Source organism: Dendrobium catenatum, unplaced genomic scaffold (assembly GCF_001605985.2).
Source record: "Dendrobium catenatum unplaced genomic scaffold, ASM160598v2 fragScaff_scaffold_586, whole genome shotgun sequence".
Classification (NCBI taxonomy): Eukaryota; Viridiplantae; Streptophyta; class Magnoliopsida; order Asparagales; family Orchidaceae; genus Dendrobium; species Dendrobium catenatum.
This window is the reverse complement of record NW_021319048.1, coordinates 245809-260947: the sequence shown is the minus strand read 5'-3', so window position 1 is coordinate 260947 and position 15139 is coordinate 245809. Positions and strand designations below refer to the sequence as shown.

At 33.4% G+C, this 15139-nt stretch overlaps 1 protein-coding gene across 1 annotated transcript; it reads left to right on the top strand.

The window, feature by feature from the left end:
• Positions 1-13218: 13218 nt before the first annotated feature.
• Positions 13219-13895, top strand: LOC110115325 (transcription factor bHLH146). Its single transcript, XM_020848528.2, has one exon. The coding sequence runs from the start codon at positions 13370-13372 to the stop codon at positions 13631-13633; it is 264 nt and encodes an 87-aa protein (XP_020704187.1). The 5' UTR covers positions 13219-13369; the 3' UTR covers positions 13634-13895.
• Positions 13896-15139: the final 1244 nt, after the last annotated feature.

Here is a 15139-nt window from a genome sequence, read left to right as displayed (position 1 = left end):
CAACTATTAAATATACATTTTAAAATCTAATATACATTTCTAATACAAAAATCTTATAAATATTAAAGTACTTAGTATTTCTATTTAGTATTTAATACATGACATATTAATTAATTTCTATTAAATATTTAGTATTTAATACGTATATATATTATAATTTTTATATCCTTAATTAAAAACAATTTTCGAACCTTTGTTGTTTATTTGGAATTGCTTACTCATACGTTATCAAAAAATTATCTTGATCGGGCATGAATCTCGAGGCAAAATCAAATTGGATGCTTCCGAAATTAAAATTGGGACCATCCGAACTCCGATTTCAGCAAACTTACAATCAAACTGAACGTCTTGGGAATACGAACCCAACGACACCAAATTCGACTCAATCTGAGCCTAAATGGGTCCAAATCAAGGACCCGAAGCGCTGTTGGAAGGTTCGAACCACAATTTGGGTTACCAAACGATTTCCAAACATGACATACTTATAGTTGAATCGAGTGGCCGGCTTGACGAGAAAAATCCAACGAGCCCAAGATCGTTGAATTCCAACTTCATTAAGACTTTAAATTGTCTGACCAACGGTCCACAATCAAGAGATTCAATATCGGTCATTCATCCAACCACTCATCATTTACTCTTGATCTCTCACCAATTTACGGGCCATGTCACTCCAGAAATCTATAAATAGACCCCTCATTTCTCTTGAGATAGGATGGAAGCAAGAAGATGAGAAGAGAAGAGAAGGAAGAGGAAGAAGTTCCTTCTCGACCACCGTCGGAGTCTCGTCGGACCACCACCTGAGGTCGATCCTCGACCACCGCCAGAGTTTGCCGGACCACCACTTGAAGCTATGTGCTCCACCAGGCCACCACATAAGGCCCGGACTTCCGCTAGACCACCACTTGAGGCCCTCATCTCTGCCGGACCACCGTCTGACTTTGTTGCTCCATCGAACTACCACTTGAGGCCTGGACTTTCGTCGGACCACCGCCTGACGTCGTTGCTCCGCCAGACCACCACTTGAGGCCCTGTGCTCAACCAGGCCACCACTTGAGGCCCTGTGCTCCACCAGTCCACCACTTGAGGCCAAGACTTCCGCCGGACCACCACCTGACGTCGTTACTCCTCCGGACCACCATATGAGGCCCGAACTTCTGCTGGACCACCACCTGAGGCCCGGACTTCCGCCGGACCACCATCTGAGGCCCGGACTTCCACCGGACCACGATATGGTGCCCAGACTTTTATCGGACAACTACCTGATGCCCGTACTTTTACCATACCATCACCTGAGGCTCGAACTTCTATTAAGACACCACCTGATGCCCAGACTTCTACCAAAGTATAGCCCTGCTACAACAGTCTTTCAGACCTCAATCTCCCGCAGCCTACTATGGTCATTCCAACCTCCATCACCAGACAATGAACTTTCAGACCCCGGTCTCCTATCGACTACGATCTTTCCGACCTCCGTCGCCTACTATGCTCCTTCCAACCTCCATCAACAGACAACAGTCTTTCAGACCCTAGTCTCCTATCGACTACAGTCCTTCCGACCTCTGTCGCCTACTATGGTTCTTCCAACCTCCATCAACAGACAACAGTCTTTCAGACCCTAGTCTCCTGCCGACTACGTCACATACTATGGTCATTTCGACCTCCATCACCAGACAACGGTCTCTCAGACCCCGGTCTCCTGCCGACTACGGCCCTTCCGACCTCTGTCACCTACTATAGTCATTCTGATCTTCATCACCAGACAACGGTTTTTCTGACCCCGAACTCTTGTCGACTATGATCCTTCCGACCTCTGTCGCCTACTATGGTCCTTCTAACCTCCATCAATAGACAACGATCTTTCTAATCCTGGTCTCCTGCCAACTATGATTTTTCGTACCTCTATGTCCTGTCAACAACGGTCTTTCCGACCTCTATCTTATTGACTATGGTCGTGTCGACCAAACAAACACATCTATGTTGATTATTGTAACTCCCACCATGTAATGCACTCTATATAATGTACATTTGTGACATCAAGCCAAGACCTTCTCCTAAGGAAGAGCCTAATTTATAATTGACTGCAAATACTATTGGATTCATTCAAACTGGGCTAGGCCCCGTGGCTTTACCCCATTTTTAGGGGTTTCCACGTTAAAACTCTGGTCTCTCTTATGAATACTACACTCTCTCTTTTATCTGCTTGGGTGTTGAATCTTCGTGCAATGCTAATTAAGACGTTAAAATATATATTTCTCTACCGCCGTGAATATTCCAGGACGCAACACTTACCTTCCACCATATGAAGTGCCAGAAGAATCTGTTTGATTTTCAAATGATTTTATAATTATTAATAACCTATAGGAATTTTTTATCTCTGCTTAAGAAAACACTAAATTATTTGACATTTTTTTCATTAATTTATGTTTTCTATAGATAAATTATTTGATGTTTTGTTACTTTTTAAATTATTTAATAATCACGCTTTTTTTGTTTTAAAAAGCATTAAACATGCTCCTTTTTAAAATACCTCAGTCCTAATTTAAGGCAGATAAGACATTCTTGTATTTTACTTGTCTATTGCATTTTCCGTTTCTCCTCTCAATGATATGATATGTTTGTTAGGATATAAAAATAAATCCACTTCAAGAAAGGACAGTCAAATCTGTACCGTAGATTAATAAGAGATCTGTGCCGTTTATTTACATTCGTAGTCTATATATTTGATTGTATTTTGCCTCTGTTTATATCTATATTTTCTTCTGTATATATTGGCAGATACTGCTCTTTTTATTTTCTGAAAATAAATTTTTATTTTAAATAAATAGAAGCTTTGCATATATTATTATCAAATCCCCAAATAGTGTACTCGGGTAATCTGATGATGATGCAAAAATTATTTACATTATTTATTAAAAATTTTACAGTATGGTCTATCATAAAAAAAGAAATATTGCATAAATTTGGACGAATTGGGAGTAAAAAAAAAAAGATAAAAAGAATAGTGGTGGCCTTATAAATCGATCAACATCGCATGCATACACATGGCAATAAATCTCTAAACCACTACTTGCCAACCTAGCATGATGGAACTCCATATAATTTGCACACCATAACATGGGAGTATAATTGCGAAGAGAGAGAGAGAGCTAGAGAGGGAGAGAGAGAGAGAGAGAGAAACTGATAGAGAGAGAGAGAGAGAGAGTATGGGTTCCCTTGCACTAAAGGCAAGCATGATCCGATAACATGCATGCATGGCACCTAGATCTTCGCTTTCACACGCACGGCATCATAAGACTGGACCATTCTTTCAATCCTTGCTTATAAAAAAACAAAACAAAGCTGAGAGAGAGAGAGAGGTGTATTTGCATGCATGCATGCCTTGATGTGATGTTAACTTCCATTATGATGTAGGCCCAGCCCACTATCCATTCACAGCCCATCAACATGGCCCAATGTGGCCCCATATCTCAATGTGAATCGCAATCGATAGTACATATATGTGTGAGCCGGGCCGAGTAACTCGGCTTTTTCTATCGAATTAGCTAGACTTAGTAAATTATCGAATTTGTACCATATCTCAAACAAGAACTTATAAGTTATCATGGTCTCAATCAGATCATCATTCACCTTTAAATTTATCCTCATGTGACTCAAAAGAATTTTTCTCAGGTGAGTCAATAATTCTACTCAGTACATACACATTATACGTTAAAGTTGTGAAATATACATTAACGATTTTATATAAGATACTTTTTTTATATTGAATAATGCAATAAGATGAGCTGTCTTAATTTAAATTTTAAAGATATATATTGATTAATATGTCTTGTTTGATAAAAAATTGATGAGATGAGTTTTTGTTATGTTATATGTTATATGCTATATATGCACATTTATAGCATAACAAAAGCATATCAATATTGCTACAATCTTAACTAATGCCCCCGCCTGATTGCACTGTTTAATTAAAAAAAGGGAAGCAATCCAAGCTGTCGTAGCTCCCATCAGATAGAATAGAAACTGTGAAAGAAATAAAAGGGAACTCAAAAAGAAGATTGGAAGAGGAGATATAAAGAAAAGGCTACAAAGGAGGATGAAGTTTGATAGAGTGTAAGTAGAGGAAGCTAGCTAGTCTGTCATGTGCTTGCATGTGCAAAGTATGGTAGCCACCACAACAGCTAAGCAAACGGGCCAAAGGCTATCAAATCTCTCCCTCGTGGGTGTGGTCATGCTCTCCTTAATTGCCATCCATGTCTGCATTCAAGTTTCTAATTACTAATTACAAGCCTTGATATTGATCTATATCAACCTAATTAATTCAATTGTTTAGCCTAAGGGAGAGGGTTGGTGAGTTATAGCCAGCTAAGATGATTTGGCACCGTGCGCCTGCAGATGCGTGTGGTGGGAGGCCGCACACGCGTTTGAAGGAAAGCCGCTTTGTGGTGATCATGCATGTAGCACGAGCTGAGATTGACCGGTGGGCATTATTATTGATTTCTTTTTGGATGTCGACTCATACTTTTTTTATGCATTAAGAATGAAAAAAAAAATCAGAATTCAAAAGTGGTCACCTAATATGAAGCCATAGAAAATTTATCTGATATGGAGATCATTTTATAGCCATCTATATGTTTCAAGATATGTATTAGATTATGGTATATCCATAAATAAAAATAAAGAGTAATTAAATGGCAGATTCATAATTTAAATTAGCAACAACTAACAACAACAATCAAGCCTTAATCTCATTATCTAGAGTCAGCTACATGAATCCTTTTTCTCCATTGTATTCTGTTAAAAGTTAAATTCTCATTTATATCTAATTAAAAAAATGTCATTTTTAATAATTTCTAACCAAGTCTTTTAAGCCTACCTCTACCTTTATTAACATATGTCAAACTTAATACATTTGCTCTACAGTAATTTCTAATCAGGTCATCGAAAGACCGATGTTTTATGTGACCAAACCATCTAAGGCGACTCGATCTCTCTAATCTTATTTGCCACTTAAGCTACTTCAACTTTTTCACGTATATATGCTCATTTCACATTTTATCTTTAAGAGTAAAGTCGGTCATGGACCTAAGCATCCTCATCTTTGCAACCCCTACTCTTATGCTTCTTTTTAATGACTAACATTCCTACACACGCCATAAATCATTGTAGATCTCACCATCATCTTATAAAATTTTCACTTAAGTTAAATGATCAATAAAAATTTTTTTGGGGATGCAAGAAAAAATCAAAAGTATTTTGATGTTAAAATTTTAGATATATATAACATTTATGTCAAATTAAGCAAAAAAATAAGTCTAATGCATGTATATCCCTTATTAGGAACGCCAAAAGTACAGCTCAAATGATGGACCAACATTTTGATACAGCCATGGTGCGTCTAAGAACTTGCATACCTATTTATGGTTGTGGTCTCCATTCCATTCACTTGTGGATGCTTTACTGTGGTATCCAATTTTATGATCATTATTATATCCTTCAATGTGACTACTCATGTAATTCAAATAATAATCTTATGTGATTTTTCAATAATTTGATTGATAGAGATCATCTGATAATTTTTGTAATATCATCATGATGATATCACTATAATTGTTACGTGCTGAAAATTCACGGTAGTAGAGAAAAAAAAAGTTGTCTTACATCATATAAAGATCCTACACACGATAATAATTTATACAAGATATAAGAATTTATGCATAGAAATTCATACAAGACATAAGAATTTTTATATAGAAATTATGAGAGAAAAAATCACAGGGCATATCTCAATTGAAATTATTATAATTCAAATGATGTTCCTCCTCATAATTGAGGAAGATTTTGATGCAATATAGTAGAAATAAACTATGGAGGATATATTCCATGATGAAAGTTGGATCAGTGTTGAGATATTGAAGTTGTCTGCAAGAGATCGTTTGTGATTTGTTGTTTGATCATTTTCCTTTGAGAAGAGGAAGCCAAAGGTTAAGAAATCCAATATAAATCTTAGTGTTGGTATCTGAAGTTGGATGTTGTGTAGATGACATGCACTGATGTTGTTGGCGATAAAGGTGACAAGCATCGATGCACTTAGTGTTAAGCAATAGCATGTGTTGACATTTTTTTATGTTTTGTGTCAAAGATGCACGTCGACATTATGAGCGAAAGAAATGTTGTACATTGATGTTATTGGTGACTGTGAGTGATGAAGTCATTGGGCAACAACATTCATCGACAACAAGCTTTGACTTTATTAGTGATGATGTACATTTGTGTTGTTGGCGTTGGTAGTGATAAATAGTTGATAAGAGTCGGCATTTGTGTCAATGACGTGCATCAATCTTATAGCGATGACTCACCAACGTTGGTGGTTAAAACATGTGACAAAGTCTACATGTGTCAGCATTTATTTCAGCAACATGTATTGATCTCTCAAGCTATGACATGATTCATTGTTGCTAGTGATGACATGTGATAAAGTTGACAGGCATTGACGTACTGTCGGCATGCATCCACCTTATAGAAAATGTCATCTGTTGATCAATATCGGTGATGACATTGGACAACAAAGTCAGCAAACAAAGATAGTTAGATGACATTAGTCATGAGAGTGGAGACAATGGATTTGAGATCGTGCTTCGATGGCATTGTTCAGGAGACTGTAGTTGGTGCGGCTATTGGACAATAGCAGCTAGATAATGATGAACGATGATGGCAATTTCTAATATTGATTGGCATTTAGTGATGTCAATGAGAAATTCAGACAAATATTTTCATAGCATTTTTTTCTTAAAGATTTCAATGTTTGCCTTATTAACTAAAAAAAAAACAATTTTAGCTTTGATGGGCTCAAAAAACTAAAAAAGAGTGTCTTCTTGCAAACAGAGAAATATTTATTCTTTTTGCTACCTCTAAAATATGATAACATCCATTAGTATTAAAAAGCCAGAAGACCTTACATATCTATAAACAATTGAAATTCCAAAGCAGCATATGCTGTAATTACTGTTAAAGTAGGTGCACAGAGGGTACATAGGTCCCTTATGTCTGTGCATGGGGACAAAATACAGCAGGAGCCATGTAGACTGCGCTGGAGGCTCATGGGGCACTACAACAATTATCTTCATTGACCTTTCCACCACCTTTCATGATTCCATGTGATTCTATATTTTAAGAGAGAAGGATTTTTTTAATAATATTCTTTTTTTGTTTTAAATCTTCATCCCTAATAATTGATATTAAAGCTAATGGTTTAGTTGAGATAGAGTGATTCAAATATGCCTAGCTCTTATAGGCCTTTGAGGATTTATATTGCGATGGTAGATTAATTGGGTCTGAGATTTTAGAGAGATTATTATGTGCGGTTTCCGAACGCATCTGGAAGTCAATTTGGACTCTCCATGTCATTCAATGCACTATGCATTGGGTGACGTGGAGCTACCGGATTGGCCTCCGGACGCGTCCGGACACCGCACGTAATAATTTTTCGAGTTTTTGATGCATGGCATTATTTATAATATTACGAAGTTTTCATTTAAGGAAAGTGATTGATTGGGTAAAGAGCACTTAATGGAGAGAGAGATATATTATTAAGCATGTGAGAGCGTTATATTTAGACTTCTTTTGGGGCGGCTTTCTTACTATTTCTTAAAGCAGCTTTTTATTAATTTATAAAACGGTAAGAAAGCAGCATCAAATGAAGCCTTTGTCTGACATCTTATAATAAAAAAATAGGTAAAAGTTAAAATATCAAGTAATTGGCCATAATCAATCGGTTTAAGCTTTTTTGTTTAAAATAAATTAAATCAATAACTGATATAATAAGGCTTCGCTTGGAACAATTTTTTAGTACTGCTTTTTCACTACTTTTAAGAAATTCTTTATATTAGAAAGTTCCTTTAGAAAGAAATTTTTAAAAAAAAAAAAACAATCTCAAACAAGCCTAAATCATATTTTAGTCCCTCTTTGATTTAAGTTCTTTAAAACATTTATTTTCCTTAAAAAAAAAAATATTGTCATTAATATCATTTCATCATTATGATTACATGCATGGATGTTTTCTCCTTGGATAATTTTGATGGCATCATGAGATAATTATAAATTTTAATATGTATATTTTTTTAAATAATCTAAAAGTAATAAAGACATGTGTTGTTATTTTTTTTAGATTTCATGCATGTGATATAATTATGTTGAATGAAATATGACCACTTACATAAATGGTTGGACAAAGCTAATCTATGGTATATTTTTTGTGCCTGTGAAATTGAGGACAATGGCCACATGCCAACATGAGAGTTGGAAATTTTCAATTAGCAATCCAATCACAAATCAATTAGGAAAAGAAGAGAGAAATCCTCTACCAAACAACTCCTTAAATTATTTTTGATTGGATTGATAAGTTAGAAAATGATGAAATTTAACTTTATAAATTATTTTTTGTAATTGTAGATCTGATTTTTTTTTTAATATTAGATGAATAATAAATTTATTATAATATTGATTTTTGGGATCATTAAAAAAAAACAAGCTAAGCATATATGATTTTTTGTTTTGATGTATGAATTGAAGCAATAAATGATAATTTAGAGGCTAAGATTTCGTTTGGGACAACTTTTTTATTGCTTTATAAAGTAGTTTTTTTTTATAAAAAAATTATTTGTGTTGATTAAATCAAGTTCATTTAAGTTATGACTATGTGCTTGAGAAACTAGTTCACCTTTGGGGAAGCTTCATTCAGCTTGTGAGGAATGGGTGATGCCAAAAGAGAGGATTGCGAGGGGAGAACCTTTGGCCGCCAATACTACCTTGTTATAAGGGAGAGGATGATGAGGCATAAGGAAAAAAATAATGAAAAGTTCTTAAGAGAAAAATGAAAAAAAAAAAACTTTGGAATTATTGATGTTCTTAGAATGGGGAGAAAATAAAGAAAAAGAAAGCATATATATGAATATAAGGGGTATACATTATTAAAATTTGTAATTTATCTACTGTGCAATGAAGTGGAGGAAGCACTTTAAAAATAAAATAAAATGATGTATAATATAGGAAAGGTTCACCTCGCGTCATCAAGGAAAATGACAGATGTGGAAAGAAGGAATTAATGGAAAAAAGAATAGTGTACATCATTTATATGAGTTCAATCTTAAATACTATATCTTAAATCCTATACACAAACATGAGCAATAAGCTTTTATGGGGAGAATGAGGGCTTCTAATTGCATGTCTAAGGAGCTATTGTAACCTTCTAAGAGTAGCATGCAATCTTTTCATTCTTTGGATATCAATAATTGTATATGGAGAATACTTCTCATTCCTGAATTACTATTGCATTATATGTGCTCTAACAAGCTTAGTACTGGGCAATGATGTGTCAAGGCGTTGACATTGATCGTATGGTCAAGTAGGATAAGATGGTCAAAAAGAACCAATGATTAAACCCATCAACTATGAAATTAATGGGTGTTGAGACAATCAAATGTTTAACAAATAATGACTAGCTAAGCCCCAATTGACATTTATATGAAGAGTTGATAAGCAATGCTACAACACTACAGAGAAAATGTCAATAACAATCAAAATTTTAAAATTAATGGGTGTTGTGAAGTAAGAATTCCACCCAACCATTCTCCTCTTTTTACTCATGCATTTGCCCTAACCACCCTCTTTATCTCACAATTCTCTATGTACTCACATTGCTCTTTTGCCTTGATTCAACCTAGTGATGCCCTATAGACACCTCTTTATATAAATAAGGAGCCTCATTAAACCTCTGAGCACCAGCAAACCTTTTGTTGTTAGATTTTCTTAAATTTATTTTGTATTTATACTCTCTTTTTGTCAAATGTTTAATTTCTATTTTCTATTATTGAAATACTTATATTTTCTTTTAGATCTATGTATTCATGTAATATTTATTACACTTGTTGCCGATTTTTCATGTAGTTGATTTGTGTTATATTTAGATATGTTATATAGTTTTTTAGATATTGTCTAATATTTATTTAATTTTTGGTATGTTCTTGAAATAGTTAATAGTGTTATTAAAAATTTGAATATTTTAGAAAAAAATTAGTACTTATTAATGTTTTTAAAAATTCTGTTCAAAATATAGTTGGCGGTGCCTTAAAAATCATTATTATTATTACATGATAAAAAAATTGCATCAATAGAGAGATTTTTTACATTCATAGGTAAAAATGAAGAATGCATGAGATACTATAACTTTTATATATATAACCTGTAAAGGAAAACAAATCATGGGATATGGCTCAATTGAAATAATCTACTATGTACTTGAAGTAGAAGTCTACTATTTTCCACAACTCGAGAAGATAGGTACTTGCTTAGTCTCCTATATACTTATAATTGAAATTATAGGAGAAAAAATGTAGGGATGATGTTGACAATCAAATGATGTTAGTTGTATAATGGTAGTTGGATGATTGTGCGGGATGATAGTGATCGAGTAATGGTGGTCGGATGATGGCAGTTGAAAGATGGTGTTTTGAAAAAAATATGATGACTGATTGACAGCTATCGAATGATAGAAATGAACTATAATAATTGGGCAAAGATAATCATTGGGCGGTGCTGGTTCGATAATGACAATTGGATGATGGTGATGGTTGATAGAGATTGCTAGCAACAAATATCCAGTAAATGTTTTAGAGTCCTTCATATCTCCAAAATTTCTCTCCAATCCCCTCTCAAGGTATCTTTGATGTGGAGAATGTTAGTATATTTATAATATTTTGAAAGTGAATTTTTAATAAATTTAGCAAAAATTTAATAACTCTATATCGAACATTCTATATTGCATCATTTGATTATAAAGGCTATGCATTCTAATCAAATATTGGAACAATAAAGAAAACACTGATTTTGGTGCAACTAAGGAGAAATTCAATAAATTTGGGTCAAAAAATAAAATAAAACTGGGCAATTGGGAATGAAGAGTATTGGGAATAGTTTTTGGGACGAGCCATTAGGTTTGATTGATTTGTTAGGTTAATTAGCGTGGCAATTATTGAAAGTGTTAACTCAACATGTCCAAATTGGGTGTTAATAAACTAGGCATTATAGTGGCGAGAGACAATCGATGATACTGAAACATGAACCATGCAAGTATTGACTCAAAATCATGTTCCTCATAAAAGGAAGCCAACGGTGGTTGAACATCACAGGGGCGAAACTAGTATTTGCATGAACATTGAGAAATTCAATGATCAATAGTTATGAGCCAAGTAGTATGAATTGGGTTAAGATCATGTGGCTTACAATGAGAACTAATGATTGTTGAAAATAATTCATATAGATGTAGACTGGATCTAATCATGCAACTCATGTTGAAATTAAGTCAATTATTATCTAACATAGGATGATTAATATGAAGTAGGATGAGATCATGTTCTTAACAAGGATCAATGATTGTTGTCCTTAGTTCATGTAGGTTAGACAAAAATCATATGATTTATGATGATTGAACATCTATGTATATTCCCTTGATTAAATATAATAGGCCTTCCAAACATTAATTTCATATAAAATGACATAGCTCGCTCACAAATAACATTATATCAATTGCTAGTAGGATTTGTTTTTCTCTCTTCTATCATTTATTCTTTTTTTCTTCTCTCTAATTCAACATTATCATACTACAAATTTCTAATTTGTTAGAAGAATTTTCTATTTTCTTCTCTAACTTCTCACTCTAGTAATTGAAATCAACTACAAAGATAAATCCTAAATTATTATTTTTGTTGACTTATATACAATTGATGTTAGACATTTTAATTAAATTGAGTAATAAAAATTTGATATAATCAATTATTTTAAAACTTTGTTTAAATGTAGATTAAAGGGATTTTATATGAATTATAATAAGGAAGATAATATTATCTCAATATGTCTTTATATAATTTAGATAAAAAAATAAACAATAAATGCTTGAATTTAGCATGCAAATGCTGAAAATTAGAATATTTTAAATTTATTTTTGTGGAGAAAAAAATTGGTTGTTAGTGTTATTTTTTATATATTTTTTAATTTTAAACATTTATCTTCTAATTAATTTTGAATATTAATCTTTTATATTTTAACATAAATTATGTTAAGATATTTAGAAATATTGTTTCATAATTAGGATATTAAAACCTATTCTGTTTATAATGCTTCCTCTTAAAAGTATAATAAATATAGTAATATAATTAATAAATTGTAAATACAGCCTTCATTACAAAATGTGAACGGGAAGGCAGCATCAAATTATATTTTCTGCGGCTTTGTCCTTAGACGACCACCATCTGGGACCGCGATTGGGACCCGTCAACCCCCGAGGCCCCGACGGCCTGCCCTCAATTTGACGATACGAGGCCGGTCAAATTCCCAGTCAATCAAAATAGTAAAATTACAGCCACTAAATCCAACAATCATAAATTCATCCGTCCTAACGATTAATTGAGATGAATTAATAAATTTTCCTTCTCAAATAAATATAAAAAAGGGATTAACATTTTATATCACGCAATTTATATATCTAATTCAAAATTTTAATATTTCTATAAAAAATAAAATATTAAAATTTATAAGATGGTATGGGCAATAGGAATGAAATATAAAAGTGATATATTTACTATTAAAATTGTCTACGAGTGAAATGCATGAAATGATAAAATTTTAGATATTAGATATGTAAATCTCCCATTTAAAAAAAAGTTTCTTAAATTTTATTAATCCACATATATCTTTAAATTTATTTTGAAACAATTATAATATAAAGTTTTTGATTTATTATTATATATGAGAGTTTAAATTTTAATTTTATATTGAAATATTTAAATAAACTTTTTTTAATATCATCAATCTTAAAATTTAAAATAATTATAATGAAAAAATACATTAATCTTAAAATAAATTTAAAATTTTGATTGATTCATTATAAGAATTTTTTTATCCCGACATGTTTATAAAAAATTAAAAATATTTTTTATTTTGATCCCAAAAACAGCATCTCGCGTAAGCTACAGTAAGGCACTGTGACGCAACTACCGCCGTTAAGTTAGACGGCTGTATGCACGTGCGGCGAAGCTGTCAGACACGTGAGCAAGATATGGTTGACAGACAGACAGGCAACGGGCAGCTGCCCCCTACACGACAAAAGTGCATGGAGCCCCTTCTTTGCAATTCTCCTTCCCTTGCCATGGGCCAAAGTGCAAGGTGGCGCACATGGCCCTCTCTCTCTCTCTCTCTCTCTCTCCTCCTTCCTTCTCCATCTTCTCTATTTATGAACTCTCCGATCTCTTCTCTGCTCTTACTACCACTCTTTCTCTCTCCACCTCTGCATTTATTGGATCCGTTAATCTTCTGCTGAATGGAGGGAGGTATCAGAAACCTTGAGTTGATCAGGAAGAGGAGATCGAGGTTGGCGGCGAGAAGAAGAAGAGAGACGTTGAGAAAGGTGGGAAGAGAGAATGGGAGATCGGTGAGAAGAAAGGTTGTAGAGCTACAGAAGTTGGTGCCAGGCGGAGAAGAGCTCCGCCCTCATCAACTCCTCGCTAGAACGGCAAATTATATCTTCCAACTCAAGGTGCAAGTTCTCCTTCTAAGGGCTTTGTCTAAGCTGTACATGATCTGAGTTATTTGTTGGATTTAAATTAAGCTGAACAATATTATTGTAACTAGGTAGCTATTATATGCATTCTTATGTTTTTTTTTTTTTAAATAATTATGGCTTTTTTTCTTAGCTTCCTCTGGGGGAGAGGATTGAAGGAAGAATTTGAGATAACTATGTGTGTTTTTATGGTAATTGTACGTTGTGTTTGTGATTATATATAGGATTTCATAAGACGAATGTGTTTGATCTGTTGGTGGGAAAATGCTATTTTGTGAATTATTTATGTGTTTTCGGTTTTTGTTTTAATAATATTTTGCTGAGATGCAGAATATATATGAATCGTTGATCTGTTTAATTTTTTTTTGGACTTAGAAGATAATTAATTGTCTTGATGATTGCCTTTTAAAAATGGAAGGAGATAACTAAGAACACGATGGAGGTTCTTACTGTTTAACAGGATTCTGATCCAAATGGATTAATAATATATGAAGATCAGTCTGTGATTCCATCTAAGTAATCTAATAAAGTTTGAAGATTAACTCATCGATATGAAAGTTGATCAGGTAGATCTAACGCCATGAGAAGGAGAAAGTTCAGATCAGATAGTGTGACTTGCTGGAATTGCAATAATAAAAATACCAAGAAAAGAGGATTGTAAGAGAGAGAGAGAGAGAGAGAGAGAGATTGAAAACTCCATTAATGCTACTATAAAAAAAGAGATTGAAGGTGTTTGAATTCTGAGTGTGATTGTAATCTTACATTAACGATTTTAGGGTTTTTTTTTGTTTTCATAGAACCTTGCAATTATATTATGGTGCTAACTGCTAACTGTTTTAGAAATGGTTTAATTACTTTGTGGATGATAAACTTTTTGTTATTGTTAGTAATGATAATATTCATTGAAGACATCTAACTAACCATCTTGAGATTTATAGAATATTAAGTGTATTTTTTACTTGAAGAGAAATAAGAAAATTTGATGATGAAGTTAACTTTTATATTATTTGTTATTGGGTCATCAAAAATCGTCAAAGATGTCATAGCACGTGAAAATAATTATGGCATTCTCTATATGACCAAACATATTAAAAATAATGTAGAAGTAATTGATTTGAAATGGAAATTAAAAAGTGCAGATATATGAGCAAGAAGGGGATTAAGGGTATCAATTTGGGTCAAAGGGTTTGTGAACAAAAAAGAAATTAACTATTAGTCTATATAATGCCATGTACACTAAAAGATGTGGCAATTAAATTTGAGGAGAGAGAGAGAGAAAGTCGTATCTGAGGAAAAGTCTTCAGCCAAGATATATACCTCCCATGATCAAAAGAGAAAGTATATGCATGATAATGAAAGGATCAAATATGTAAGATAATAAAGAGACTTTTAAAAACGACCTATAATGTTTCTAAGAGGATCTCAACTCAAGGGTGGAGGATTCCATGATCATGAGAGAACTAATTAAGTGCATCTTTCTAAGCTTGGAGCACCCACAAGGCAAGAATCTAATAACTAAGAGCAAGAGAG